Raw genomic sequence first — 27,130 nt, forward strand, 5'->3', positions numbered from 1 at the left:
TCGTCATTGAGCTGGTCCTGGAGGCCATGAGCGTGTGCGGGGACAGTGATGTTGATGAGCGGCATTTAAAGGACATCTCGGAGTACATTGCTCGTTGAAGCGAGTTCTTTTGCGGAAAGGTCATGGGCAGTAGCGGCGACTCCTGGACGACGCCGAAGAGGTGGCTTCTGAACGGCTCGCGAACTTTCTGCATGAGAACGAACAGAAGTCCAGACACGACCCTTGGAGCTGTCAGCCATGATCTAGTAGAAGAGGAAGTCGACGTACAAGGCCAGTAGACTTGCTCCGATGCTACTCCGCTGCAAGGCGCACGTCGTCCCGACATCGATCATGGGCACGCCAGCTGATCGTGCTTGCACGCAAGATGGGTGTCGGGCAAGGATGAAGGTTATGCTCGTTGCACAGCAAAAGAGCCATAGCGTCACAGCGAGTCGTAGCGCGTATGTGGCGACAACTTGGTACGAAGTGCGGCTTCTTATACTCGCTGTTTGGTTTGTCTTCGACCAGCAGTGGGAGGCCATGTTGGCAAATCCGACGTAGAGAACGGATGTGGCACCCTACGACATTGTAAGCTGAATGTCCAGCGCAGTGCCCAATGTCTCAAGCTTACAGCAGCTATCATCAGCACAGCTGTTGGCAGCTCTACCGCCGTCCGCTCTCCCACCACCACGTTGTAGATTGCACCGCCGACGATAAACATTGACGCTGCTAGTAGAACATGCTGGCTCATGATGATTGCGATGTCCCTTCCTTCCTCCTTCGATCTCTGCACACTCCTGCTTTTCCGAGAGCTTTCGAAAGCCCATCTGTGGCTCGAAAGTGTGGTGGTTTGGTTATTGTACTCGCTGCTTAAAGAGATTGATGCAGTGCAAGCAGGATGAGAAGATGAGCTTCTGTGAAATGAAATGGATCCTCACATACCGTGATGAATACTAAGTGGCAGTAGAGCGGCTGGTGCAGCGACATCGAGATCGACCGAATTCCTCTCCAGCCGCGTCGCGTGAGCGTGAGAGGGTTGAGTGCCCGCATGAAAATGGCTGGCGAGGAACGTGAGCCGCTTTCTCACCTTGAGACATCGAGCAAGTCCGCTGTTGAGCGTGTCTGAGCCCAGAGTATCCGCCATGAAAGGGTGGCCATTTTTGAGATCTTACTTCGGTTGACTGCACCGGATGTGGTTTTCGAGTCACAGTCGGTCCTCTTCACGGCAACGAAGCCTCGTGCCACGCTGAAGCGGCTCAAGCCCGGAGGAGCTGCGCGGCCCGGTGGTTGTAGCAGATGCCGGCAACCAAGATTCATCAGTCACGTCCATCAAGGCCATGCCGCCCAACATCGAAGCAGAAAGAAGAGAGCCTGAATGAAGGGCGCAGGAAGAGGCGGCAAACTCCCTCGTTCGCAAGGCCTCCCCAAGCGTCTGGCTTCCGGCCTAATTGCTTGAATGCGCTGTTCGAGACCAGCAGAAGTGTCATTCACAAGTCGTTGAGGTGGGCCTGGTCCAAAGAGGTATGATCAGGGAAAAGTCGCTTGACGTGGTCTCCTCTGCAGTGCTGAAGACGTCGGCCGCTTTTCCAAACAAGTCTAAAATTTAGCTTGGTGGACCCTGACTTCTGCACGGCCTGCATAAATGTTGCATATCTGCAGGTCCAGCTCGTGCTCTCCAACTCCACCTCGCTCTGCGGGTTGCAATGCTACAGGCCGCTTACGGCCAACTCGCAGCATAAGACAATGCCGGCATCTTTTAGCAGCGCTTCTCTGCATCTCGAACTTTCTGGCGTCGCTCAACTCGGCTAACGAGTGTTGTTCGGTGGCCTTATCACCACAGCCCAGAGCGAACACGAACGCTGATGTACACCGCCAGAAGCGTTGCAGCTGTAGTTCGCCCCAACGTGGCCTATCTGCTGACAACCTCTGGGAGAGCGAGGCTATAAGAAGGGCGTCAGTAGGTCTCAAGAATTCCCTCAGTTTGCTCGCTTCAAGCACCACCAAGTCCTCCAAAGCACAAAGATCAACAGCCCCCTCGAAAAACATGTCTGCCCACACCAAGCTCCACAGCAAGGCCGACTTCGACAAGGCCCTCGAGACGCAGGGCCGCTATGTGCTGATCCACGCCTACTCCGGCTCCGTTCTCGACAAGGCTGAGGAGTGAGAACCTTCCATAGCGTTGCAGAATCCACCGCTCTCTCGAAGCTGATATGGAATCCATTGCAGGTTCGCCGCCAAGTACAAGTCCAACTGCGATGCGTACGCCGTTGATACTTCGGAGGAGCCGAAGGTGATGGAGTACTTCGGTATTACCCAGACTCCAGCTGCGCTGCTTTACAAGGATGGCCAGCAGGTGAAGAAGGTTGAGGGAAGGGGGTCCGGGATTGAGGACATCGAGAGCCTGCTTAAGCAGTAGTTGCCTCACAAAGAAAAAGGGACGGTCTTCCTGCTGCGGCGAGGTGGTTCACATCAAGCGACTGAGTGATTAATGCCATTCCATGCAGACACCAGGAGTTGATGCATCCCGTTCCTCACCTTCCATGGTCATTACAAGTTCTTTCGTCTTCTTGACTTTTGCAAGCCTGTCCAATCTCGAAGGTCCATGGGACTGCATGCAGGCCTTGTAGACCTTGTCCCGGTTGTTGTTAGGAATGCCAACGGTGCGAGTACCCGGACATGTCTTTAGGAAGTCATATCGTCGTTGTGTCATGTTCGAGTCGGGAATATCGGGCGTAAGGTGAATTTCCACTGGAACTGCCTCATCCGGCATGCCGGTGATCGTGCCTTCCCATCACAGCGTCCTCAATCGTCGTCCTTGCTCTTCTCTTTCCATCTCAACACCGATGGATAGAAGCCTCCAATCTAGTCCGAGATGGAAGGATCAGTCTAGTGTATATAATAATTGTCGAAGAGTCGCAAGCACGCCATGGCCAACATCAAGCACGTGAGCATCGGCAACAAGCGGTCAATGCCACAGAAGCAAAGGCCGACACTTCTTTGGTAAACCATCCACACAACATCCCCGTGGAGACTTCCGCTCCTCGAGACAGCTACCGAGAAACAACCGTGTGGGTGCCCACCGACCATGTGGTTCTCACGAGACGATGAGCCTCGGACTTCATCCTTCGAGCTCTCGGGAAGCAGATTCGGGACGTTGTCATGCCTCAGCCAAGCTGCGCCGAGCGACGTCCCGCTTCTTGGAAGTGATGACAAGGTGTAGGATCGGAAGCGTATCGCGAAAGCCATGCGGCTTCTTTTCGTTGGCGGGATGGACTGGGCCTGATGCGGCTGCAGTGTTGGACATGGACGGACCAGCTCGATAAGTGTTTGGAAGCAACAGCGACGATGAGATGAGGAGAGACCGACTTCACGAGCTGAACACTATCGCAGCCCCGGACAACATCGAGGAGATGTTCGCTAAGGTATCACCGCCAAGTGCTCGGCGGTGTGGGGATATCAGATGTAGGTCCCTCGATGACGGAGGAGGACTGGGGGGTGGTTGTATCACGATCGGGTATAAGAGAGATGCGATCGCCAGAGGTAGGTGGTTGTGCAGGGTATTGCTTCCTTCCTACTTCATCTCCTACCTTTCCTTCACCTTTCATTCTCTCCGAGCACAGCTTCATTTTGGTACTGAACATTACAACCACAATGGAGCCCACCGGTAGAGAAGCAGAGCCTGTCGCCAGAGGCACTCTCGCAACAGCAAAGCAAAGCTTCCGCGACCTCTTCAGATGGGAACAGCGAGTCGAGATCTTCAATGAATACGGCGAGTCGAGGACAGAATGGCAGAAGCCGAAGCCGTTGAAGAACCCATTCTCGCTCTTCGCACAGTTGTCACCAACGGGATGGCTTTTCTTCTTGGTTGGGTTCGCAGCATGGACGGCAGACGCTTTCGACTTCCATGCGCTTAGTATTCAGACTACGAAGCTGTCGGACTACTATAATACATCGAACACTAATGTTTCGACCGCCATCACCCTGACGCTTCTGCTTCGCTCGGTTGGCGCTGCGTTCTTCGGTGAGTTACCTCTCGGGCGTCCAGGTGAAGAAGCTTTACTGACCTCGCAATAGGTCTCGCCGGAGATCAATTTGGCCGCAAATGGCCTATGGTTATCAACATGTTCATCCTCGGTCTGCTTCAGATCGCCACTATCTACAGCGCTACATTCCAGCAGTTCTTGGCTGTGCGCGCTCTATTCGGCTTGTTCATGGGAGGCGTCTACGGCAATGCTATTGCTATGGCGCTTGAAAACTGCCCTGTCGATGCTCGAGGATTGATGTCTGGGATTTTGCAGCAGGGATATTCTTTTGGGTTAGCACTCACTTATGATCTAAGGCACAGGCATGTGCTGATATAATATAGCTACGTCTGCGCAGCCTGCGCCAACCTCGGCGTCGGCGGCGAAACCGACACATGGAAGACCGTTTTCTGGATCGCGGCTGGCCTCAGCATTGGCGTTGGCTGTATTCGCATTGTGTTTCCAGAGAGCAAGCAGTTCCGCGAACGCAAAGCGGCCGGTCACAAGGGCGCTGCTCCTGGCGTCTTCTGGGCGGAGACGAAGACGATGCTGAAGAAGGAATGGCGCATGTGCGTCTACTGCATCATCCTTATGACGTGGTTCAACTACTACTCGCACACTTCTCAGGATAGCTACACCACTTTCATGATCGACCAGAAGGGACTGGATAATACTGGAGCTTCCGTGGCAAGTATTCTGATGAAGACTGGTGCCTGCGTTGGTGGGACTATTCTTGGGTATCTGAGTCAATGGGTTGGACGTCGCAGGACTATGGTCGGCGCGGCTCTGATGAGTGCTCTGCTCATCCCTGCTTGGATCTTGCCTACATCTGAAGCGGGGTTATCGGCCAGCGGGTTCATGATTCAGTTTTTCGTGCAAGGAGCTTGGGGTGTGATCCCGATCCATCTCAACGAGCTGTCGCCGCCGGCGTTCCGGTCGAGTTTCCCCGGCAGTAAGTGCCCTTACTATTCTATCTATCTACCTGATGCTGATGAATGAGCAGTCACATACCAACTCGGCAACATGATCTCCTCCCCTTCCGCCCAAATCGTCAACGCTGTCGCCGAGTCCCACCTCATCACCGCCCATGGCGAGCGCGTCTCCGCCTACGGCCCCACGATGGCCGTTGCCACCGCCATCATCGCAGTAGGCATCATGGTTACTGCATCACTTGGGCCCGAGAAGAGAGGTAGTCACTTCGAGAGCGCGGTTATCGGGCAGAGTGCTATGGCTACAAATGCGGAGATGAAGGCGGAGGATCTGGAGAGGGGGGCGAGTGTTGGTGAGAAGGCCGGGGAGGCGGAGGCTATTGAGAAGAAATAGATTATAGCCTTGGAAGATTGATTGAAATCGACAGACGCTTCAATGGATGAGGTCATCATCTGTCCGCTGCCCTCCAAGTTTGCTTGTTCCACCTGAACTCTTGTTTATGTCTCTGACACTCTAATGCCTGGCGATTGAATTCGATGTCACCCTGGCCTCTCTCTTTTCAGCTACCTCTGTCACGTTACGCCAAGACCAAAATCGTTCCATCCCGTCCAAGCCCCAAAAGATTAATAGTAATGTTGAATGTTACACAGGGTGTTAAGAAACATTCAGAGACCTGTTTGATCAACGTATGATGTGACTGTAGCCATAGCACCCCGGCAAAAGTTGAGATGGTAAAGTGTACCTCCTCCCAATTTTTTCAACGGGACCTGCCCTGCGAAAGGGCAAAAGAAGAGGGGCTCCACCGCGATTCTTTTGAACTGTTAGCTAATAGATCGGGGCATACGGTTAAGAAGTGATAAATACCGAACGCGGGGCCTCTTGCAGATTGCGGTAATGTATAACCCAAAGCAAGCTATTGTTTGATTAGCTACGGCTCCAAATTTATGGCAGCTGAGCAGGAGAGCCTTACAATCATACCACTAGACCATAGAGCCGAGATCGGAGAGCCAGTTAACGCCCAATGATGTAAGCAGAAATTTTTTGAGTGAATATATCACCTTAGCAACTGGCCCGAAGAGATCCCGGGGCGTGGAAGCGTCGCTTACAAATTCTTTGTGCTTTCTTCCACGCTAGAAAGCATGGATGAGGCACCTTTGGAAGATATAACAACAGCCCATCGATACAAAGTTGCCAGAAGAAGTGACAGATCCAGATGAGATGGAAGCGCTGCATACAGCATGAATCTAAAACTTTCCTCGAGAACAAAAATCGGTTGAAAAGGACTCAATGAGATGCACATAACGATTGGAAAGGAAAAGAACGGCAAGAGTGCTTCCACACCAGACCCAAGGCATCTCTTGACGTCAACGACTCCCTCTCGACCGACCATGCCGGGCTGCAGCAACGTCTCTTCGTCGTCCAGCAAAAATGAAGTCACTACGGGCAAGAACTTGAACTGAACCCGCCACTTGGACCTTTGGCCGTCTTGAGCTTCACAGAGCATAGCGACTATTTCGAGGTCCCGTCTAAAGCAAGGATTGTGTTACCGATCAAGAAGGCCGCACGATCCCTCTCGGACTCCAGCTCGTTGTAGCGAGAGAGTGTTCGCCATAAATAAGCATCAGTGGCATCAATGAAACCGGACTCGAATCGCTCGACCGGCGGCTCGGTGCCTGGGACGTCGATGTCCTCGTGGACAACGAAGCGGCTGCGGAGGAGGCCGTACATGCTGTTCTCGACGGGGTCACGGATGGACTGGCATTGCGAGGAAAAGGTATTGATACGCTGCGACTACAACTTAGCTGACGACATGATAACAGTGGGATGGAATTACAGACTGCAGTAGGCATGTGGGCCGTAAAGAACCAAGGTAGTTGTCATCCTCGTGTTACAAGATCATTAAAAGCGTGATGGTCTGATACAGATGAATAGAGCAAGTATTTGGGTGTAGCGGCAAGAGGTGAGGTCAAAAGCCACGTGACCCTGTTCGTGCATGTGATGATGACGTTTCACCGCGACTTCACCCTCGACCCGAAGACAACTTGAAGATCTCACAACTTCACGTTTCATCTACTGATTCTCTTTTTCTCACTCATACGACTCTTCAAGATGTGCTGGATCTCGACAAACGGGTGGCTCGCGGTTCGCCGAACGGATGGAGGAGTACTCGACGAAGAAGCTGGTAGAGCAGAAGAGGCGCCTCGAGGATTCCTTCGCCTGATGCCAAAATCGCGGACCAAGGCTCCTCTCCCACGCAAAGTGCGCTTTCTCGGCGTGCCGGTTGACGATGATAGGTACGTACTGCTTGATCCTCTTCCCAGGACTGGCAAGGCAGGCGGAGAAGAGGCGGTGGGCGGGATCTCGAGGGGCGGAGAGAGTGCTCAGGGCGGCGACAGCATCTGGGAGTACGTTCCGGCCGAGGAGAAGGGGCGTACGATGATGCCGCTGAAATCGGCCATGAAGAAGACCAAGGTTCGTTCGCTCTTTCTTTCCGAGTCCGCTCCTTCCTTTTTCGGATCACACCGGTGGTGGTGGTGAAATTTCATTCGATGTTCATGTGCGCGACGACGTCATGCCTCAACACTTCGTCAACACTTCTTTAACTCCACGCGCATGCTGAAAACTGTTCCATCATCACACTTTCACACCCACAACACCGCCCTCCACCTCCACCTCCACTGCTCTCACTCCTCGTCGCAACCATGTCCAGAACCGCTTCCTCATCCTACGAGCACTGGCCCGATGACGCCACACTCACTTCATCCACCACAATGGCATCAATCTCCGGCTACACCAAGCACAACGGCATGCGCGAGTGCGAGTACGAACCCGCTAACACTGACAAGGCCTCAACTACCACCGGAACCACAACCACGGCCAAGCTCAAAAGCAAAGGCGAGAAAATGAAGGCCGCGGAAATCGAAGCAGCTCCCGAAGCACCACTTTTAGCGCCCGCACCACCAGCACATATCGCTCAGCCGTACCAGTACAGCTACCCGCCACGGTATAGTTACTGTGCACCCAGTCCACAATACCCTTACTTTCCGAATCCGAGCTTTATTGTGCCAGCGCCGGCGTACTACGGTCTCCCGGTGCTGCAACTCCAGCACCCGTACGATCTGCCGCCGGGTTACTGCTACGTTCCTGCGTACGCGCCAGCGGTCGAGAGCAGAGCGGACACGAAAGGGGAGGGAAATGGTGGCAAGAAGAAGTCCAAGAAGCTCGAGACGATGAAGTGGCAAGGTCGTACGAAGGCGGAGGTCGAGGAGGATAATATGAAGATTGCGGTGAAGGAGGGAGCGTACAAGAAGAGGAAGATTGAGCCGGTGGGGTTGGGGGATGATCAGCCGGTTTGGGTGGTTCTGGGGAATGGGAGTCATGCGTTGAGGTGGGGTTTCGAACTTACGTGGAAGAGAGACTGTTAAGATGCTGACTTACGGTGCGTTATTGCAGGATGTACAGCGAAGCGAAAGAGATGAAAGGGGAGTGGCATAAGGATCCCAGATTCAAAGGAAGCCTTTACCTCGTGTGTGAGCAGGACAAGGTTGAGGGAAATGGAAAGGAGAAGGCGGAGGGAAAGGATTATCAGGCGGAGAGTAAGGGTGGCAAGGGTGGAAAGAAAGGTGGCAATGGCGACGAGAAGAAGTCTGGCAAGAAGGACAACGAGAGGAAGGACGAGAAGGGGAGTGAGGAGAAGGACGAGAACAAGAAAGATGGCGCAGACGCTGGCAAAGGCAAGAAAGGTGGAAAGAAGGGCAAAAAGGGCGGGAACGGTGGCAAGAAGCAGGGCGGAAAGGAAGAGCAAACTCCCGACGAGTCTGAAGGCGAGAATGCTGAGGGTGAGGAGGGTGGCGAAGGCAGCGCAAAGGACGCAAGGCCCAAGGAAAAGAAATGCACTTGCGGGAAGTGAGCGCTCAGGGTTGAGGAACTCGCATCAACGCATCGAGCTTGGGCGTCAGAAACCAGTTGACTGAAGCCTTTCGAAGTCGATTGGAGCTCAGCATTAGGTGTTCGCATGTGGAAGACACGAAGAATACTGCCTACCTGCATGCTGGCCGTTTCATAGGCCGGCAATGAGGCCAGCAAATCCACAGCATAACCCATTCCAGCCCGTCAAACTCATTCAATCATCCCATCCGGCTCATCATGTGCAAGACCGTAAGGATTCATATCCCCTGTATCCGTCCCATCGTCTCAGTCCCACCATATCACACCCTCACATCTTCTCCCCCTGAATCGTAGCCACCACCCTCCTACTATGCTTCATCGCCCTAAACTCCAAATACCAAATCCCCTGCCACGTCCCCGTCGCCAACCTCCCCTCACTGATCGGCACCGTCACGCTCGTCCCCACGAGCGAACTCTTAATATGCGCCGGCATATCATCATCCCCCTCCGCATCATGCCGGTACATATCCCCCTTCTTGTCCTCTGGTGCTACGCGGTCGAGGGCGTCGCTCATGTCGGTCCGGACGTCCGGGTCGCAGTTTTCGTTGAGGGAGAGGGCGCAGGAGGTGTGTTGGATGAACAGGTGGAGGAGCCCGACGCGGTAGGATTTGATTTCCGGGAGCTCTTTTTCGATGGTGGAGGTGATGAGGTAGGAGCCGCGGGATTTGGAGGGGAGGGTGAGGGTTTTTTGGAACCAGGCTGAGGACATGGTGGGTGGTGGTGGTGGTTCTTGAATTGGGGTTGTAGGTGTCGGGCAGGACGCGGGAGGACAGCAGGCACAGGTTGGGTAGAGGGAAGCTGGGGGTGTTGGGTAGGAGAAGTCGGCACCGAGGAGGCGGAGCGGGAGGTAGATTGGTGCAAGGAGGAGTTGGAAGAGTGTGGGAAAGAAGGCGAAGATGAAGATTGTAAGGAAGATGAGGGTGTTGCGGAGGCTGGTGTCGAAGGGCATTGAAGGTGAAGTTGATGCGAAGGTTTGGGTGAGAGTGACGTAATGTGGGATGCTCTAATTGCACGTGCTACAGAAACCATGCCTTCGCCATGGCCCTGCGATGAGCTAAATGCGAGCTCTAAACGTCCAATTGATAACAGTTTATTCCATGCAGTGAAGGCACGCCAATCTGACGATGACTCGACATGGTGCTCGTCGTGGGTGAATGCTTGATACATATGTACAACAGCCTGCGCTGTCTGGAAGAGCAGCCTCTATCTATTCTCATACGGAACACCGGTCGGCGTGTGGAACGCTTCTGTCGATCCCGTCCTCGCATCACCTTGGTCGTTTCGAGGTAGAGCTGCTGGCATATGAGAAGGCGATCCCGCTTCCAGTGGATATTCGGTGTGTGGTAGGCTTTCGAGATGCTTGCGGTGGTGTTCATGTGCCTGGATATTGTCAACACCTTGGCCAACCTTGCTTCAACACTATGTGGCGAAGACGGTTGTTCGGGACGTACAAATGGCAGCCCGCAGTAAGTGCACATGCATATCTGCGGCTTGTCGACATTGATGAAGATACGCGGGTGTCCCAGTGGCCCACCACCGCCATCGCAGCTAACAGTCCGCTCCTTCGTCCATCGTACGGGCTGTTGGTGGATCAGATCAATGGCGGCGAGCGGTCGAGGCTGGTATCACGCCTCATGTTAGTAATCGCATTCTTTCTCGGTTCCCCTTCATGCCTCGCTCAGCCAACTAAAAAGATGATTCTACGCACCTGATCCTCCATAATAGTCTGCTCAAACCGCGGCCCAGCCATCGCCGTCGCCCTTGGCTGCTGACTCCTGCTCCAGATCCCGGCCTTGTTTGGCGCCTGCATGGTGCGCTTTTTCTCCCCTTCCTCCGGAGACTCTTGCAATGCTCGGTCCTCGGCGCCTATAGTGGTCATGGGCATGGCATTGGACTTGGAGGAGGACGCGGGAGCTTCGGTGACATTGTCGCTGGGGTTGTTGGCGGGGAGAGGGTTATCGGTTACGGTTTGCGGTGTTTTGTGTTGGGAGCTGTAGAGGCGGTATTGGCGGAGGGTGGGGAGCAGGCGGAGGGGTCGAAGGGGCGGCATGGTGGGTGAATGTGTGGTAGAGATGGGGGATACACTCGAAGTCGGAGATCAGGACGAGCTTCAATGGTCGGTCTTGGCGTCACGGGATCGCGTGCGCTAGCGCGAGGCGGCACTTCACTTCGTTTTCCAGCTGTTCCTCATCTTCACTACCTTCACCAAAACATCAGCACAGTCTTGATAACGGGAGTACTAACACACCTCTGTGGTGCCCGATGGTAGGTGCATAACACTTCGCAGGAGAAACGGCATGCTGCAGTGCCATCTGTGGATCTCAACACCCACAGCTTAGCTTCCATCTTCTCAACCAACTTGAAAAGATACGGCGGCCAAGAATACAGCCCACTCATACCCATCATGGCAAGCGAGCCTGCATTTCTGACGAGCCTCCCGGTCGAGCTCATGGTTAACGTGGCTGAAGCCATCTCGCCCTCGGATCTCCTCAGTCTCAGGTCAGCCTGCCGCGATACCGCTGCGAAGACCCATGACATCTTTCTACGGACTCACTTCAGAGACAAATGCTTCATGATATCCAACAAAGCCTCGATGAGCACATTGCTGCAGATCTCCAAGAACGAAATTCTTGCACGCTCCATCAGACGACTGTGCTTTTTCTCCACTCGTCTAATCCACGTGACAAGGCTGGAGCACAGACAGAATGCCATTAAGGAGCTTTGTGCACTCGATTCAGTCAGTCCAGTCCGAAGATCGCAGGCAGACAAGCGCAGGCCGCCGTACGAGGCTTTCGAAGCCGGGCAACAGGCATTTGTTAGACGTGATTGCATGGACGTCTTGACAGAAATCTTTCTCAACTTTGCGGAAATCGGCAGCACCCCAGCGTCGACTTTGTCAAACCTGAGCGCAAGATTGCAAGAGGAGGTTATCATTACCCACAGGATCTCATGAATCTTACCAACCTCGATCAGTTTCTCGCAGACGTCCGGCCATGGGGTTACCAGGTTCTTTGCAAGATCTTCAAGACTCCGCGATATTCCACAGCGTACCATCGAGACCACGCTGATCACATCAATGTGTACAAGGCCCTCTTGAGTGCCAGATATCCAGTGCAGGCGCTCACGCTTGGCGATGTGGATATGCCGTTCAACGTGCACATGTTGGCTATCCGAGACAGCTCGTTCCTGTCGAACTCTCTGCGCCTTCTCAAGCTCAAAGTCCTTTTTCCGCGAGGCCTCGGCGCCCATCCTACCGGCGGATATGCCAGAGCCGGTCTGAGTGCCTCGGTCCACTTCCTTGCTGGTGCTCACAGCCTTGAGTCTCTGGTCCTGGGAGTCTCGTACACCCCTTTCACGGATCCAGCCATGAAAGGTCCCATCTTCAAATATATCTCAACCATGGCGTATCCGGACGGCACACGGATCGTCATCACAGCGGACGCACAGATGCTGCCAAAGCTGAAGACACTCGAACTCCAAGATCATGACGACCTCGATCTCCACACACTCCTGTCTTTCTTGCGCGAGCGCAGGCGCACTTTGACCGCTCTAACTTTGGACAGCGTGTAGATGGAAAAGCCATAGGCACAAGTCAAGCAGGCGATCGAGATTGCAGTCGAAGCAAACGAAGCGAGCTCGTTCGTGTTGAGTCGACGGTAATGGGGGTCTAAGTCGCGAGCATTGGCCCAAGTGCGGGTGCTGGTCGGGGGCGATTTGTTGCTAGGAGGCCGAGATACGGCTGGGACATGAGACCACATGTGGAAAGATGTTGATGCTGTCAACCCACTACTTGCTGATCATCATTGAGAGACGGGGAGTTGTTCGCTGGTTTCTGGCTTTTGACCTGCATAGCTCTGCACATCGCATCTTTGCTGGGACGATTTGAGGTATGGGGTTATCGTCTGCGTTGCTACAGGGCAGGGTATGAGTATATGTGAATGTATCTGCGATTTGACCATGTCTACAAATATGTCGTCTTTGTGGTGGACGAACGAGTGTCTCGGCTTCATCTCGCAAACTTAGTGAAGTAACGCAACGATTTTTAAGAACCTGTTGAAACCCCGACCTCGCCACCGAAAGAGCACCTACATCCAAATGCCTCAATCCACCATCGCAGTCATAGGCTCACTCAACATCGACTTCATCACCCGCACCCTACGCATTCCAGAGCCCGGCGAAACTCTCACAGCAAAATCCTTCGACACGGGCTTTGGTGGCAAGGGCGCCAACCAAGCGGTAGCATGTGCTCGACTCGCGCCTAAAGATGTCATAGTCCGCATAATGGGCAATGTCGGCGATGATATCTTTGGGAAGGATTATTTTGAGGGGTTGAAGAAGGAGGGGATTAATGCTGGTGGGGTGAAGATGTTGGAGGGGGAGTAAGTCTTTTCTCGATGTATGGAGGGTGTTCCAAGGCGGTATTGAGGGAGAGGTGGTTGAAGATGCATGCTAACTGTGGGTATTCAGGAAGACTGGAGTGAGCAATATCATTGTCGACGAGGTAAAGCTTTTCTGGGTGAAACCCTTCGATGCGTGAACGATTCGCTGACTGCCTGTAGATTTCCGGCGAGAACAGGATACTATTCACGGCCAATGCGAACTACAAGTTTGGCAACATGGAAGAGGGAGGGTGGGATGTCGTGCCAGAGCAGGCAGACGTGGTGGTCTTCCAACTGGAGACACCGCTAGACTTGGTGAGATCCGAAAGCCTCTTCAGTACAACGACGATTTCGATTAGCTGATCAACAGTGCGTAGGTGCTACATAACATGCACCTGGCCCGCGAGAAGAAGAAGCACGTCATCCTCAACCCAGCGCCCGCCTCACTGCTCCCAGACTCTGCATACCAAGACATCGACACCCTGATCATGAACGAGACCGAGTCGAAGATCCTTTCCGGCAGCAGTCATCAAAACCTCCCACCTGCTGAGCTCGCTCCGCTGTTCCTGAAGTGGGGTGTACAAGAGGCTGTCATCATTACTCTTGGTGGCGAAGGGTTGGTGTTTGCTACTGCTTCAGGAGCTTCAGGCCATGTTGCTGCTCGGAAGGTGAAGGTCGTTGATACGACGGCAGCTGGCGATACCTTCGTTGGTGCGTATGCGGTGCAAAGGGTGCAGCACGAAGGCGAGGCAGGATCGTTCGATTACAAGAAGGCGTTGGAGTTCGCTACCGGCGCTGCGGCGAAGTCGGTCGAGAAAGTTGGAGCGATGGCCGCGATTCCGTACTTGCGTGAGCTCTGATATGCTCACGATATATGTGAGGAAGCCTGCTGTTGGACTTTGCGCCGACATGCTGTGTCAGACAATGTTGCAGAAGCTGGCCAGGAAGCCGTCCAGAACTCAGAACAGTCCGTCCAACTCATCATCTCTGTCCCAAGCCATCCTCAATCGTACCTTCCCGTCACTGTGCTCAGAGGCCACTGTCGCAGGATCCTGAGCCTGCTGTTGATCGTAGTGCCTATCCTCTGCCGACACTCTTCTGTGACTGCTCTCTACTCTGCCCATTGCCCTGCTTGTCGATCGTTCGCGCCGCTGCTCCTCCACTCTTCTTGGTGGGGGATGCCCCTCGCTTCCAACGTCTTGCGTGCCCTCATGTTGAAATTGTTCCTCTCCGTACTGCTGACGCGGACCGCGGTCCTCGACATGCTCTATAGCTACGCTGCTCCGCTTTTGCCACGCTTGATACTCGCTATATGTCATATTCATAGGGTCGCCACCACCGTTGTATTTGTCGCGCAGAGCCGGGTGGCCTGCAGGAACACGGATCGTAGACTCAGGCTGGTCCCAAGAGTCAGAAGATGCCACGCTGAGCGGATGCGGTGAGATCCAGCCACGGCCTGCGAAAACTGTCTGGGGCTGTTCTTGGTGTGCCGGCGATCGGTTGATGTTGATTGATGGCACTCGTTGGAGCTGGGAGGCGGTATAGTCTTGCTCTTGGCCTTTCCGGGGCGGCGACTGACGTGCTGTTTGATGTGCAGGCGAACCGTAGCCAGGATGAACGCGAGGCGAGAGTGGTTGTAAATTCGGTGACACCGGATACGGCGGCCGCTGAGCGAACGACGGGGATGCGTCGTAGCCTAGTCGCTGTTCAGGAGCAGGAGTGGGACTCTGTCGGGGAGACACGACGCCTGATCCCATGGGCATGAAGCCTTCCGGCGTTCCACTACCCCAGAGCTGATCATCAATCTGGATCGCCGAGCCTGTCGGAGGCTGCCCAAAACCCGCAGGAGACTCATGGGGTTGTGGCCCAGTTCTCCTCTCATTGGAGCCTTGTGAATCGTGACCGCCTGCCCTGTGGAGAGATCTAACACGAACAGGCCCGATGTAGCTCCGCTGCATGTCCATGTTGACTCGTGATGATGCATGACCCGGGCTGTGCTTGAAAGAGCCATGAGAGCTTACACCTGCATTGCGTACGTAGGCCGCGTTTGCTAAGGGAGACGACATGTACGGCCCCGGGCGACGCGGGAAAGAGGCAGCAGAACTTGGTTGTAGAGCACCGTGCATGAACGGCGGAGACGGCGTGCCTGATCCAGAGGGAGGGGTGCCAGAAGAGGTGCCGCTGCTTGAGTTCCCGGCATCATTTCCGAGGGGCTGGCGATCGTTGGGATGTGGCGACCGGTGGATCAGGTTCGACGAATGGACTGGGTCTGCGTAATCGTCTTGATACACTGACGTTGACCTCGGAGGAGCAAATACACCAGCTGAGGAGCTTTTTTCGCGCTTCACGCTAATGCTGTAGCCCACTGAGGCAGAGTGTGCTGTTTGTTCTGCCTTGGCATGGGCCACCGAAGCAGCACGCTCGACCTTGGCGGCCCGGAAAGAGTTGTTGTAGATAGATGGATCGAGTATGCTTGGATCCCTTTCGTATGCCCTTGTGAGTGCTTCCGCAACAGAGTGTTCAGACCGGACCGGCGAAGGATGTTTCAATTCCACGGGTGGTTGGTGAGCCGTCTCCGCATCTGTATAATTCTGCCTCAAGGATTGCTGTCTCTCAGCGGGCGGGTTTCCATGTGCGTTCGGGCTCGAGTAGCTTCGTTGAGATTCGACATACGCCTGGAACGGCTCGTAAGTCACCTGCCCGACAGCTTGAAAGCCTGTCGACCCTTCACGACCGCTTAGGCCAGCGGAAAAGCCACGCGGAGTTGCCCAGCGCACCTGCGATGGCTTTGGACTGGCTGCCCTAGATCTCGCTGGCGGAGGAGACCAATCGTTGCGGGGCTGGAACGTGGGCGGTGGTATGGTTTGCTCAACCCGCTCACCTGGGACTGCCCAGCGCACTTGCGAAAGCGTCGGACTGGCTGCTCGGCTAGGCTGCCTGGATCTTGGTGGCGAGGCAGACCTGACCTTCCCGGGCTGCCATGCAAGCTGTGGCGATGCGGGTTGTGGTGGTACGGTGTGCTCCACTCGCTGATGAGGAGAAAATTGGGGGCGTTGGTCAGGGTGGGAAGCAGATCGTGGCTTTGATGATACACTCGATGGTGGGTTGATGTCTTCCTTCGGCGCTTCTTCCCACCCCGCTGGAGATTGCGGCCTCAAATGCCTCGACTGTTTGGCTGGACTTGCGTTCTTGGGTGCTGCGCTCTGCTTGTCTCCTGCTGGCTGCTTGGGTTGCCGCTTTTGCGACTGCTTTGGCGGCTGCTCTGCTGGGCCAGGATCCTTCGGGTTCTGCTTCTTGTGCTTCTTCTGAGCAACGGGCGATGATGGCTTCTGATAGTCGTTGGCGTTGGCAAAGTCTGCTTCTGCCACGGAGGTCCGGCTGCTGGCCGCCGTTGTCATCTTTTGTACGGCCTCATGCCTCTCACTCGGCGCCCTACTTGAGCCGCTTTTAGAGCCACTCTTCGAGCTGCGGGAGGACCGTCCACTAACTATAGATCTTCTGTGCGCGCTTGACTTCATCATCTCCTCAAGCTCCATCTCCTGCCGGATCTCCTTGGCTGCCTTTGCAGCTTTGGCGTCACGGCGCGCTCTCTCCTTCTCGGCGTCCTTCTCGCGCATCTGTGGCGGCGGCTGCACTTGTCTGGTCTCTGAGCCTGTAGTGGAGAACCCTCCAAGCCCAGCGGGAAGAGGCATGAAGGCCTCGCGACCGTCTTTGCCAACAATGCGTACCACATTTGACGCATCAGAGCGGGACGATGCGACCGAGCCACTTCTCACAGACGTCTTCGGAGATGGTGCCCTCGCAGGCTCCGGTCGTGGTACCTTCATCTTCTTCTGAACTGGAGGCTCGGTGACCTTTTTTGGCGGAGACATGGGTGGTAAGCTGGGCTCGCGGACAATCTCGCTGCGGCCATCCCGACCCTTGATACGTATGCCGCGGTGTGCTAGTCAACAGTATCCTTCCATTAGCGCCCGTCGCGGTAGAGAGGGAGAGCGATGACGTACCGTCGATTCTAGGAACGTAGAACTTCGCCTCGGACCTCTTCTCACGAACGAAATCCTGATCTTCATCAATGTCAGTGAACTCCTCTGCCAACGCCTCCAGCTCTTTCCTCTCCCTCTCCTTCTTCCGGTCAGCGGCATTGGCTTTGGCAAAGCGGTCAAGAACGGAGCCAGATATGTGGTGATCGCGCGTAGGGACAGTTCTGGCTCTGTGATGTCCATCCGGTCGGCGGCCAGCGAAGTTGAAGATATCGCTGCTATCGTCAATGTCAGAGCCGAGGGCGCTGCGATCGCTTACAGTCCAGTGTCCAGAGCGACGGTCATTGAAGTGGTGGCCATCTTCTCGCTTGTTTCGTCGGCCGGACGTGCGACCCAGTATCACCTCGAAGGAGTCGTCTATGCCAGACGCAAGGTCGGAGTCCACCATGTTTGCTGTCCTGGATTGTATGCTGTATGTATCGCGGGCGCGCGGCGGGTTGCGGTGGTATGCAAGGTGAAAAGTGGTGGTGGACGAAACCGAGACGAAGGAAAGAGCGACTAAGTAGCACAGAGTTTGATGAAGTGACGTCGCACAAGCACGTGCTCACCGAACGACATGCATGGTCCTCGTAATCATACCTTCGTAGCATAATCATAGACCTCATAACTTCGCCTTCTCCATCTTGTGCTCCCTCTCCCACCGCCGCTTGATGTACCACATCCGTATGTAACTGATCGTTCCGCTCAGCGCACCCAGTGGCGGACAAAACAGTAGCATCCACGACCACCAGCTCGGACTCCCCTTCCTCACCACCGCCATGACCCTGTCCACTTCCCTTCTCAACTCCTCCTTGCCGCCATCATTCCACACCACCACACCCGCCTTCTCACCCCTTCCCAGACACTTCTCTGCCTTGTCCCTCACGTCCCACTGCGCCGCTACACGATTCTTCGCATCTTCTTCCGTCAGATGATCGTCTCGTGCCCGTAGCCTCTGCATCTGCACCTTCGGATCCTTCACCGCAACCACCATAATCGTACCACACATTGGCTCCCAGCCGCTCTCAAATAGCAGCGGAACATCCAGCACGACCGCCCAGTTGCCGCGTAGATATGCCATGAGCATTTGTCTGTACATTTCTTGCCTCACAGCAGGGTGTACGATCCCATTCAACGCCTTGCGGTCGCTCTCCAGCCCTTCGCCGAAGACCCTCCTTCCCAGCGCAGGACGGTTGAGAGGTCTCCCCTTGCCATTGTGACCGTGCTCGCCGCCGTTTTCTGGTGAAGGCTCTACTAGCAGGTCTGGTGTTGAAGGGCCAAAGTGTGAGACGATCTTGTTGTAGCCTGCTGTGCCGGGCTCGACGACCTGACGCGCGATCTTGTCCGCATCGACGACGGGGAGTGAGTAGGGTGGGGAGGAGAGGATGGAGGAGACAGTGGATTTGCCCGTGGCGATACTGCCCGTCAGGCCGAGGAGGAGCATCGTGAGAAGAGGCTATCAGCCGGTGAAGGTGGTTGACCAGACGGATGTTGCATGTGATTGTGAAGTTGGAGCTCTCAGTCGCGCGGACCTCGGCATTCACTCCATCTCTTGGCGGTTCACTCCTGCCTATTGCGGCAGTGCTTGTGCGCCGCTTGTGACTTCACACATCTAGCTGCAGAACAGTATGGCTTATAGTATACCACCACAACTCTCTCTACTGAGAAACATTTCTAGCTTGGATCTGAGACCGCACCGAGCACCCGTATGGAAGATATCTCGCAATGCAGGAAGACTGTGCACCTGAACTGGGCATTAGGCGCCGGCAAGCCTGCCAGCTGTGCCGCCCACTGGCTACCACTACCATTCACGTGATCGCGACCTCATGCGTGCACGACAACTGCATATGCAACATTTGTTAGTCGTGCAACACGGTCGTCCAATCAGATCTCTGAAAAGGCCCGGTACGTTAGATTGAAGCCAGCGTTTGAGTGCTTAAATTGAAGATACGAACGGAAGCCCTGCTGGTATATCTCGATGCGTATAGCGCCGTCGACAATCTTTCCAGTCTCCTCTCGCCCCTCAGAAGACCTGCAACTGCTCAAAGTCCCGCTGCGACGCCCACTTGTATATTTCTTGAAACAGCGCGGCCAGTCGCTGGAGGCTGACCGACAGCGGATCGGTACTGTCGTTCACCCGTATCTTGTAATACCCAACCAAGACCCATCCACCCTGGTCTCTTCGACGCAACACCAACGGCCAGCCTTCACAGCAGGACACAATCAGATCGCCGGGCCGGGTATCTTTCGGCACATACCAGATGAGCTCTGCGCGCAACCACAGCAGAAAGCGATCATCTCCGAAGAACACGCTCTCCTCTGCAAAGCCGCGGTTGGTACTGACGAGTACGTTCGTCGCGGTCGTTGATAGGCCGTTCTCCGTGGTGGTGTAGTTGCTATCAACGCCGTATACGGTTCTGTACACCGATCGCAAATACCATCGTAGTCCGGGATAAAATCTGCAGACGGCGAGCCGGCGCCAGGAGGAGTACGTAGCGCTTGTGCGCTCCGATCGCTTTACCTTGAGCACATGCTGGACTTCAGCGAGCCTTAGGCCGTTCAATCGCAACACGGGCCCGGCCTGCTTTTTCCACTGATGGGTGTTGTAGAATAGATAGTAATCTCGCCATGGTGAACCCACTGCCACAGCAGAGCGCTGCGTATTGCGAGTGTAATGGCGCCAGTTGGGCACCCAGCTGGGAAGGTCCAGGTCATCGTTCGAACGTCCAGTACCAACGGCCAGGTCTTCTAACTCGTAGAGCAGCGTGAAGTCTTGCCGTGCGTTCAGTATCATGACAGCCACATTCGTGTACACCTCCGCAACGGTGGATGTGTAGTCGATGCACAGGGCCGCATCGTAGCGTAAAGTGTCACCAGAGGGGTAATCAGGACTGGATGCTGTGACTAATTAGTGGCCATATCCTTTAGCCCTCCATCTGCGGGCGTTTGGCCAAACTCACTCAAGATGCCCTGCAAAGCATATATTGCATCTCTAGGATCTGTCGCAGTGGCATAGTTGGCGTGCTCTAGCAGATTCAGCAGTTTATCTCCAAGCCGGCCGTCGAGTCCTATAGTGGGATGTCGGATTCTCTCCAGTCTGTCGAGCGGCTTGTCGAGTGGTTTATCGAACAGTATGTCAAGTCCAGCTCCTCCGTACCATGTTTCGAAGTCAGTCAGTTGGGCGAGAACCTGCTTCGTGCGGAAGTGTTCCCACTGACGGCCGATCCAGGTAAAGTCGCTCCAGCTGATTTTATGCGTGCCCACGTGCACATTGATTACAGCTGCTGCAAACACTTCTTGAACAACCCACGTCCGTCGCAGCCACGGGCGAATGAGCAAGTCATGGAATGCTGCGCAGGTTTCCAACAATTCGCGCTTAGGGCAGTTTGTGAAATATGCCCGATCCTTGTGCAGGTGATTCAATGCGACCAACGTTGAAGGAGTCGCATCCCCGAGCCACACAACAACTTCCTTTGCCCGACGATAAATGCGGAGCATCTGAGCGATTTGGAAGGCCTTTTCGCCAAGGTCCAATTGATTTATACAGAGCGCATCCACCCAAACAGGGCGTGGCTTTTCCAGATACCGCAGGTGTATCAGCGCTCCGTGCAAATTCTCGGTGATGCTAAAGTCACGACCGTTGATGGTGATAGGATGCGTGAACTTCGGCTCTCCCCAAGTATACGACAAGGCTTCATAGCTTGTCTTTCCTTTGACTCCGGACACTCCCACGCCTTCCTCATGGTACGTCAGAGCAGCTGGGCGAAGATTCGCTTCCAGTGGGTCGTTTCCTTCACCAGGTAGAAGGAAGAGAAGCCGTGTCTCCCAATCAGAGATGGGTGAGTATATCTTCTGGCACTGAACCTGCCGCTGTTCATCGCTTAGCGAAGGACGAGATGGAGGCTCTGTTGCCTCCTCAGGGGTACGTTGATCGGCACCGCTGCCAGACGCTGCTGCCATGGTCCTGGTAGTCAGTAGCTCACCGTCGCGATATTCTCATTGCGCTAAGCTACAGGTCTCGAACAAAAGAGCGTAGGACAAGGCTGACCACTTCTGGCCAAGTCCATCACCTGATGCAATCTGCAGAACGCTGCATTGGTCATTGGCTCAGCTGCAGCTATTGGGCTCTTTGTTGCGCATATGAGATACATTACCGGGTATTCTGACATCTGTGTCGTCGTGGTTCAGGTTGACTCTACACTTTCAGATGGATATTCATCAAGAGGCCGAATGAGAAGCCGCGCTCGCAGGAGAAGTGAGGTGCGGGCAAAACCGGGATTAGTCATGCACTATCTCCTCTCAAGCAATCACGGATGTCTTGCGACAACCTTTCTTCACGAAGGGCCACGGTCCTACACTAGCAGATGTGAGGACGATCCAGCAACCGCTACGGACCCGTCTACGCTCGCAAAAATGGCGCAAACCAACAAGCAGGGCAAGGAGATGTCCTCCCGATTGGCGACCATGAAGTTCATGCAACGCTCTACTGGCTCTCCTTCAAGCCCGCGCACTCCTGACCAGCCGTCTGGCAAAAGACAGCGGATGTCCAATGGCTCGTACAACTCCACTCCGGCGTCCACCGATGCCCAGCGCGTAGAGGAGGCCATAGCGACAGAGGAGCGCAAACGCGCAGAGATAGCAGAGAGGGAGGCAGCGGGTCGCGGCGAGACGAAATGGTATTTGAGCTTCAAAGAGCCACCAGTATCGCAGCAGTCTGAGTCTCCATTACGGATCGTGTCGGCGGGATACTCTGCGCTAGATGCAGCAGGAAGGGAGCGATCATCTGAAGATGAGGGCGAGGAGGACAGCGTGAGGCGACAGATGCAGGGCAGAAGGAGTTTTGGCAAGTTCAATCGAAAGCTAGAGGTACGGTCACATCCATAATTGCTGCGTTCAAGCTTACTGGTCTTCACAGAAACAGCAAAAGTCTTACGACGCGGAGTCTTCTTCTTCATCCGAATCGGAAGACGAAGACGAGGAAGAATCAGATGAAGACGACCCAACCGGATCCGCAGCCATGATCGCCCAGTCTCGCAGAGAGGCCGGCGACAAGGCACGCGCAGAGCGCAAAGCCAAACGGAAGGCTGAGCAAGAGGAGGCAGAGGTCATGGCTGGAGAGCGCCGGAAGAAGCAGATCAAGCTCAATAGTAACCCTCAGAGTATTTCGAGTGGTGGCGGGAAGCTTCGGGCTGGTGGAGGAAACACAGATCAAGCGTGCTTCAAGTGTGGCCAGAAAGGCCACTTGAAGCGGGACTGTCCGCAGTGAAAGTGGGCTGGCTGATTTTGCTGAGCCCGTTGACAATGTTCTGTATTCAAGCGGTGGATCGCATGGGCACAATACTAGTTGTGTCAAACAAGCTGTGAGTTGGCTTAGAGAATTGACCGTCCTTTTCTTATTCCGCTGTCCTCGGCTGTGCATCTTCAGACTGAAATTTCTTTTCCAAATCTGTGCTACACTGCTAAAGTCCTTCCAACGACGTGATCGGCAGGACACTCAATCAGCTCAGCTTCGGCCCGGCGAAGTTCGATGTCGTAGCCGATTCAGGGAGGTTCGGGCTTCATGTCAGCAACTTGCATTTCAAGTCGAAGCCAGACAACTCTGAACTTTCGATGGCGATGAACGGCAGGCTGTTCAAACGAACTGGAGGATGATCATGCTCAGTAAGTGCTGGATAAACCTTGATACCAAGTGCATTGCCGCATGCAATCTCAGAGCTTATATACCAATTTCACACCACCTGCCTTTCCAGCTTTCATCATTTCGAGACCTTCGTTCAGCACCCCCTCAAGACCAGTATTGCTGATCTTCGGTGTATGCACCTTCAGCTTGCCCTCGTGCAACAGCTTCTCAGCAATAGCATACAGCTTCTTCCCATATTCGAAGTCAGGCGGGTTGCCAGGGAACACCTGCTCGCCGTACCCATACTCCTTCCCGAAGACCGCAAGAGACAGGGTCATCTTGGCCTCTATATCACTGCGGCCGAAGTCTGCCGGGTACGGAAGCGTGGAAGACACGACGCCGCCTTTACTGGACACAGCAGCCGCACAAATCTGTGGTGAGCTGTCTTTGGCGATTGTGTCGAACACCTTGGTCAGCCTGTCTTGAGTGTACTGACGAATCTTGGCTGCGCAATCTGCATCTTTGTAGTCGAACGCTTCGCTGGCGCCTAGGCTCTTGACGTGGTCGAAGCTGCGAGCGGAGCAGGTTGTGATCACGTCGTAACCAGCACTATGAGACCTTATCAGGATGTGATCTTCAAGACAATGCACATCTACCTGACTCACAGCTTCGCGAACTGGATCGCAAGCGTGGCGGTAGCGCTCGTTCCGCCATAAATCAACACCGACTCTCTTTTGCCACCTTCACCTTCTCCCGGCAAAGGCACGCCTAGGTTCCGGCACAGGCCCATACCGACAGTAGCAACACCACCTCCCGAAGTAGCCGCCTCCTCGTCACTCATGCCGCCTGGGATGCGCATGCAGATATCTCCATTGGCGACGACGTACTCAGCGAAGGACCCTTCGTCTTTCTGGACGATGTTATTCTGGAGCACCCAGCCGGACACTCGATCGCCTTTGGACCACTTCTTCGTGACGTTGGATCCGATGTCTTCGATGGTGCCGGAGAAATCGCAGCCCAGGGTGGTGTCGGGAATGGGCATGTAGTCGAGGTTCATCCTGAGAAATGTGAGCGGTTGAAGCGAGTTGACAGAGTGGAGGCGCATTACGTATCAATTGGATTGAGAGCAACGTATTTGACCTTGACCAGTACACATCCACTTCGAAGTTCTGGAAGAGGCACATCCTGGATCTCAGCTTTGCCGGCTGATACGACTTTGATTGCTTTCATTGTGCTTGGTGCCATTGTCGTTTCTGATTGTCAAGCGGAAGCAGTCGAGCTGTGGGCAGTGAAGTGAAAAAGAGGGCTGGAGGATGGTTGTCGATACTGTGAGCCTTCATTGTGGCAAGAGGTCGTTGATATATAAATCGTCATGGACATCAGGCCACCAATGTGACAAGCTGGGCTCGTAGCGACACGCAACGGTGCATCGGTGTCTTCGCATGCTGACAAGGCAGAACAGATGTACGTAAGTCCTGTCAGGTCGTGTCGACACATCGTCAAACCATAGCCAAGGTTCGGTGGGCGGCGAGATCTCCAGCGTCGTGCAACACAACGGCGTGGGAGAGCAACCTTGTTCCTCAGTAATTGCTGACAACACCACCCAGTCACAACGACAAGCATGACCAGGCCGGATCCGGTGTAGAGTCCATCGCTATGTCCGAAGCATAGCTGTAGGAGCATTATAAAGCTCTCTGACTGTGGCTTAAGCCACCTGACTAACAGCTCTGGAAAACCAGCTCTGCTGCCGAACCATGTCCGAAGACATCAACACTTTCAGATCTCCTCGAACACAAGGTCAAAGTGTCCTGGGTCGACAGTGAAGTGATCTCTAGTCTCGTACATCAGCCGTCTGCCGTCTGCTCCAGGGGCCAAAGCGAGGTCGAAGCGTGTTACAAGCCTAGACGGTGCACAGCTCATGAGCGCGAGACTCTTGCCTGTGCATCCGAATGGGCCCATAGAGGGTTTCAAAGGCGCCTTTGTGCCTGATCGTCTCGGTTTTCTGGACTAGCGTTCAGGAGCAATGGAGTCTGGGTCAGTGTAGATCTGTGGATCTTATTGATGTTAATCTTGAGTTCTGGACCTCATGAAAGGAAGATTATACCTCTGCCCCAGCAACGATGATTAACCGCGCATCAGCCTGGAGCATGGTATCCGTCTGTGCTTGATCGATGCCTTGGTAGGCTTTGAGGATCCAGTGCATCATGTCACTGTTACAGAGCGCCAGGCGAGCTGATCAACGCAGAACCTGACGAACTTCTGGTAGCCTGCGGTTGCTCTAAAGCGTCTGGAAGCGGTGGAAGTAGAGATCCATGTAGCATGGTCGCATATCGCAGCGGCCGTGCAAGGAGCCGCCAGCGAGGGAGACATGATGTTTCGAAATAAAAGCAGATTCTAGGAGTTCGTGAATGAGGACAACAAGATGAAGCTCTGTACTCACACCGTCACATACCGTTACGCACCCTTCCGTCTTCCAGCGGCGATGCTCGCTGGTATAGAGTTCATGTCCCCCGCAGTCGAGTTGTATCTAGGCCGACGGGGTTGCGGATGGCTGTAGGATTTACCGGTATACACCAGCAGAGGCATCTGGACTGTACCTAACCTTCGAGATTCCTGTCATAGTTGAGGTTGGTCTTGAATGTTCGCAGCCACAGCAAGGTTGGAAAACCTGATCGCAGTTGTTCATCAAGCCTTCGTGTCATTTCAGTAGTAGTCTCGCTCCCTGACAATCTGCCCCTCAACCGACTTGGTATGATAGTCCTGCGATCCATTCAGACTCCGGTCTTCCAGCGGGATGGCGCCGACCCTCGCCTGACTCTTCGACAACGACTGCTCTTCCTGCGGGTCGAAGTTGTTATACTTGACTCTCGAGTTACCACCACTCGCGCCCTTGGAGCGGTTCATGGTGCGAGCGAGCGTTCGTGTCATGAAGGCCTTCAGGGGTGGAAGGGATCCGACGACGACTGCGATGCTGCTTTCGACTAGACCCCAGACTGCGAGGCCGACGGGGTCGGCGCGGGCGTGGGTGACGATTTGAGATAGGCGGACTAATGCTACTGCGATGATGATCTGAGTTGATGCCGGTGGTTAGCAGGTGTTGTGAGATCGCGTTGGATTTCGATTGTTGCATCACTTACCAAGCCAACACTGAATATCCCAGCCAAGCCAGCCTTCTGTTTGGCGTTGACTTGCAGGTTTCTGATCATCCTTATAGGCAGGGCCATGATGAGGAAATCGGTGAAAATGTCGATGGCAGTGCTGTATGATATTGAGATGACTGAGCCTTCAACATCGATGGGTTTTGTGCATTGGCCTGGAGAGCATCAGTAAGAGTTCATGGACGATGGGTGCCTTCGTTCACGTACCAAAGTCAAAATAAGTGCTCGGTGGATGACATGTCCATACGCTGGCGAACCAGCAGCCGATCTGTACCGAGAAGCTTTAGCATTCGGGATTGCAATGTGCTGACCCGGACCACAGTGTAAACTTACATACGCTGCCACCGTGAAGGCGGCCACACCCAACAGAATCCTGCGGTCGGCTTTCAAGCCATCGAAGAGCCGCCAGTACAGGACTAAGAAGCTGGCTTTGACGCTCCATACGATGGTCCAGAAGAGAGCGATGATAGCGAATTGATATCGCTATGGACGTGTTAATGTGGAAGTTGGTGGCTGGTCGAAATCCCAAGGGTTGCTTACCACGTAAATGTTGCCCTCATCCAAAAGCCCTTCCATAGGTCTGAGTCCAACGCTTGCGTACACAACATAGTACAGCGATTCAGCCTGCAATGTCTGGAGAACCGCATTCGTCCCAAGAAAGAACAGAGCAGCCAACATGCAGTAGTCGTCGGCATATAGTCGATGCGTATCCGTGATTCTGGCGTAACACCGCAGGCCGACAAAACACGCCGCCAGAGTGAATCCAGCCCATGCTACGGCGATCAACCCGTTCTCTGAAAGTCCAAGTGCTGCTCCAGCGAGCTGTGCATCGTTTTCTGGTGTTGGGGCCATGGTATCCAGTGACAGACGACTAAAGCAAGAGTCGCAACGGTTGCAAGTCAGACGCTATAGATGTGTAAAACATTGTCTGGCCTGAAGGCTGAAGACACCGATACTCATCCTTGTTCGGCTAGTTTTTGCATTGAGGCCTTTTCCCCCAGGGCCTGCAGCTTGTGGTCCATATTGTCCGGACTGACTAGCCGTGAAGAGCGTGGGATAATTAGATAAGAAAACA

General features: G+C 54.4%; 14 protein-coding genes across 14 annotated transcripts; 7 read left to right on the forward strand and 7 right to left on the reverse strand.

Annotated features, from left to right (window-relative positions):
• Positions 1–2,023: 2,023 nt before the first annotated feature.
• LTR77_007976 (uncharacterized protein) lies at positions 2,024–2,395 on the forward strand (the record flags this gene model as incomplete). Its single annotated transcript, XM_064805210.1, has 2 exons — positions 2,024–2,139; positions 2,206–2,395. 2 exons carry the CDS (start codon positions 2,024–2,026, stop codon positions 2,393–2,395), a joined length of 306 nt encoding a protein of 101 aa, XP_064656315.1.
• A 1,235-nt stretch (positions 2,396–3,630) lies between these two features.
• LTR77_007977 (uncharacterized protein) lies at positions 3,631–5,324 on the forward strand (the record flags this gene model as incomplete). Its single annotated transcript, XM_064805211.1, has 4 exons — positions 3,631–4,000; positions 4,054–4,294; positions 4,346–4,953; positions 5,005–5,324. The coding sequence occupies 4 exons, from the start codon at positions 3,631–3,633 to the stop codon at positions 5,322–5,324; spliced, it is 1,539 nt and encodes a 512-aa protein (XP_064656316.1).
• A 1,716-nt stretch (positions 5,325–7,040) lies between these two features.
• LTR77_007978 (uncharacterized protein) lies at positions 7,041–7,469 on the forward strand (the record flags this gene model as incomplete). Its single annotated transcript, XM_064805212.1, has 2 exons — positions 7,041–7,225; positions 7,253–7,469. 2 exons carry the CDS (start codon positions 7,041–7,043, stop codon positions 7,467–7,469), a joined length of 402 nt encoding a protein of 133 aa, XP_064656317.1.
• Positions 7,470–7,633: 164 nt separating this feature from the next.
• On the forward strand, positions 7,634–8,841 carry LTR77_007979 (uncharacterized protein; the record flags this gene model as incomplete). Its single annotated transcript, XM_064805213.1, has 2 exons — positions 7,634–8,319; positions 8,385–8,841. The coding sequence occupies 2 exons, from the start codon at positions 7,634–7,636 to the stop codon at positions 8,839–8,841; spliced, it is 1,143 nt and encodes a 380-aa protein (XP_064656318.1).
• A 306-nt stretch (positions 8,842–9,147) lies between these two features.
• Positions 9,148–9,828, reverse strand: LTR77_007980 (uncharacterized protein; the record flags this gene model as incomplete). The annotated part of the gene is made up of 1 exon (XM_064805214.1): positions 9,148–9,828. The coding sequence occupies one exon, from the start codon at positions 9,826–9,828 to the stop codon at positions 9,148–9,150; it is 681 nt and encodes a 226-aa protein (XP_064656319.1).
• Positions 9,829–10,082: 254 nt separating this feature from the next.
• LTR77_007981 (uncharacterized protein) lies at positions 10,083–10,929 on the reverse strand (the record flags this gene model as incomplete). The annotated part of the gene is made up of 3 exons (XM_064805215.1): positions 10,083–10,259; positions 10,331–10,498; positions 10,588–10,929. 3 exons carry the CDS (start codon positions 10,927–10,929, stop codon positions 10,083–10,085), a joined length of 687 nt encoding a protein of 228 aa, XP_064656320.1.
• Positions 10,930–11,283: 354 nt separating this feature from the next.
• On the forward strand, positions 11,284–12,449 carry LTR77_007982 (uncharacterized protein; the record flags this gene model as incomplete). The annotated part of the gene is given in 2 exon segments (XM_064805216.1): positions 11,284–11,805; positions 11,823–12,449. The coding sequence occupies 2 exon segments, from the start codon at positions 11,284–11,286 to the stop codon at positions 12,447–12,449; spliced, it is 1,149 nt and encodes a 382-aa protein (XP_064656321.1).
• A 525-nt stretch (positions 12,450–12,974) lies between these two features.
• Positions 12,975–14,118, forward strand: RBK1 (putative ribokinase; the record flags this gene model as incomplete). Its single annotated transcript, XM_064805217.1, has 4 exons — positions 12,975–13,258; positions 13,347–13,380; positions 13,439–13,573; positions 13,636–14,118. The coding sequence occupies 4 exons, from the start codon at positions 12,975–12,977 to the stop codon at positions 14,116–14,118; spliced, it is 936 nt and encodes a 311-aa protein (XP_064656322.1).
• A 99-nt stretch (positions 14,119–14,217) lies between these two features.
• LTR77_007984 (uncharacterized protein) lies at positions 14,218–17,686 on the reverse strand (the record flags this gene model as incomplete). The annotated part of the gene is made up of 2 exons (XM_064805218.1): positions 14,218–17,201; positions 17,263–17,686. 2 exons carry the CDS (start codon positions 17,684–17,686, stop codon positions 14,218–14,220), a joined length of 3,408 nt encoding a protein of 1,135 aa, XP_064656323.1.
• Positions 17,687–17,899: 213 nt separating this feature from the next.
• On the reverse strand, positions 17,900–18,721 carry CAB5 (Dephospho-CoA kinase cab5; the record flags this gene model as incomplete). Its single annotated transcript, XM_064805219.1, has 1 exon — positions 17,900–18,721. The coding sequence occupies one exon, from the start codon at positions 18,719–18,721 to the stop codon at positions 17,900–17,902; it is 822 nt and encodes a 273-aa protein (XP_064656324.1).
• A 579-nt stretch (positions 18,722–19,300) lies between these two features.
• Positions 19,301–21,237, reverse strand: LTR77_007986 (uncharacterized protein; the record flags this gene model as incomplete). Its single annotated transcript, XM_064805220.1, has 2 exons — positions 19,301–20,175; positions 20,238–21,237. 2 exons carry the CDS (start codon positions 21,235–21,237, stop codon positions 19,301–19,303), a joined length of 1,875 nt encoding a protein of 624 aa, XP_064656325.1.
• Positions 21,238–21,690: 453 nt separating this feature from the next.
• Positions 21,691–22,543, forward strand: LTR77_007987 (uncharacterized protein; the record flags this gene model as incomplete). The annotated part of the gene is made up of 2 exons (XM_064805221.1): positions 21,691–22,143; positions 22,193–22,543. The coding sequence occupies 2 exons, from the start codon at positions 21,691–21,693 to the stop codon at positions 22,541–22,543; spliced, it is 804 nt and encodes a 267-aa protein (XP_064656326.1).
• Positions 22,544–22,986: 443 nt separating this feature from the next.
• Positions 22,987–23,954, reverse strand: LTR77_007988 (uncharacterized protein; the record flags this gene model as incomplete). The annotated part of the gene is made up of 2 exons (XM_064805222.1): positions 22,987–23,506; positions 23,563–23,954. The coding sequence occupies 2 exons, from the start codon at positions 23,952–23,954 to the stop codon at positions 22,987–22,989; spliced, it is 912 nt and encodes a 303-aa protein (XP_064656327.1).
• A 1,646-nt stretch (positions 23,955–25,600) lies between these two features.
• LTR77_007989 (uncharacterized protein) lies at positions 25,601–26,907 on the reverse strand (the record flags this gene model as incomplete). The annotated part of the gene is made up of 5 exons (XM_064805223.1): positions 25,601–25,966; positions 26,035–26,210; positions 26,263–26,323; positions 26,389–26,538; positions 26,596–26,907. 5 exons carry the CDS (start codon positions 26,905–26,907, stop codon positions 25,601–25,603), a joined length of 1,065 nt encoding a protein of 354 aa, XP_064656328.1.
• Between the last annotated feature and the right edge of the window lie 223 nt (positions 26,908–27,130).

The sequence above is a fragment of the Saxophila tyrrhenica genome (genome assembly GCF_035928015.1).
Source record: "Saxophila tyrrhenica strain CCFEE 5935 chromosome Unknown scaffold_13, whole genome shotgun sequence".
Classification (NCBI taxonomy): Eukaryota; Fungi; Ascomycota; class Dothideomycetes; order Mycosphaerellales; family Extremaceae; genus Saxophila; species Saxophila tyrrhenica.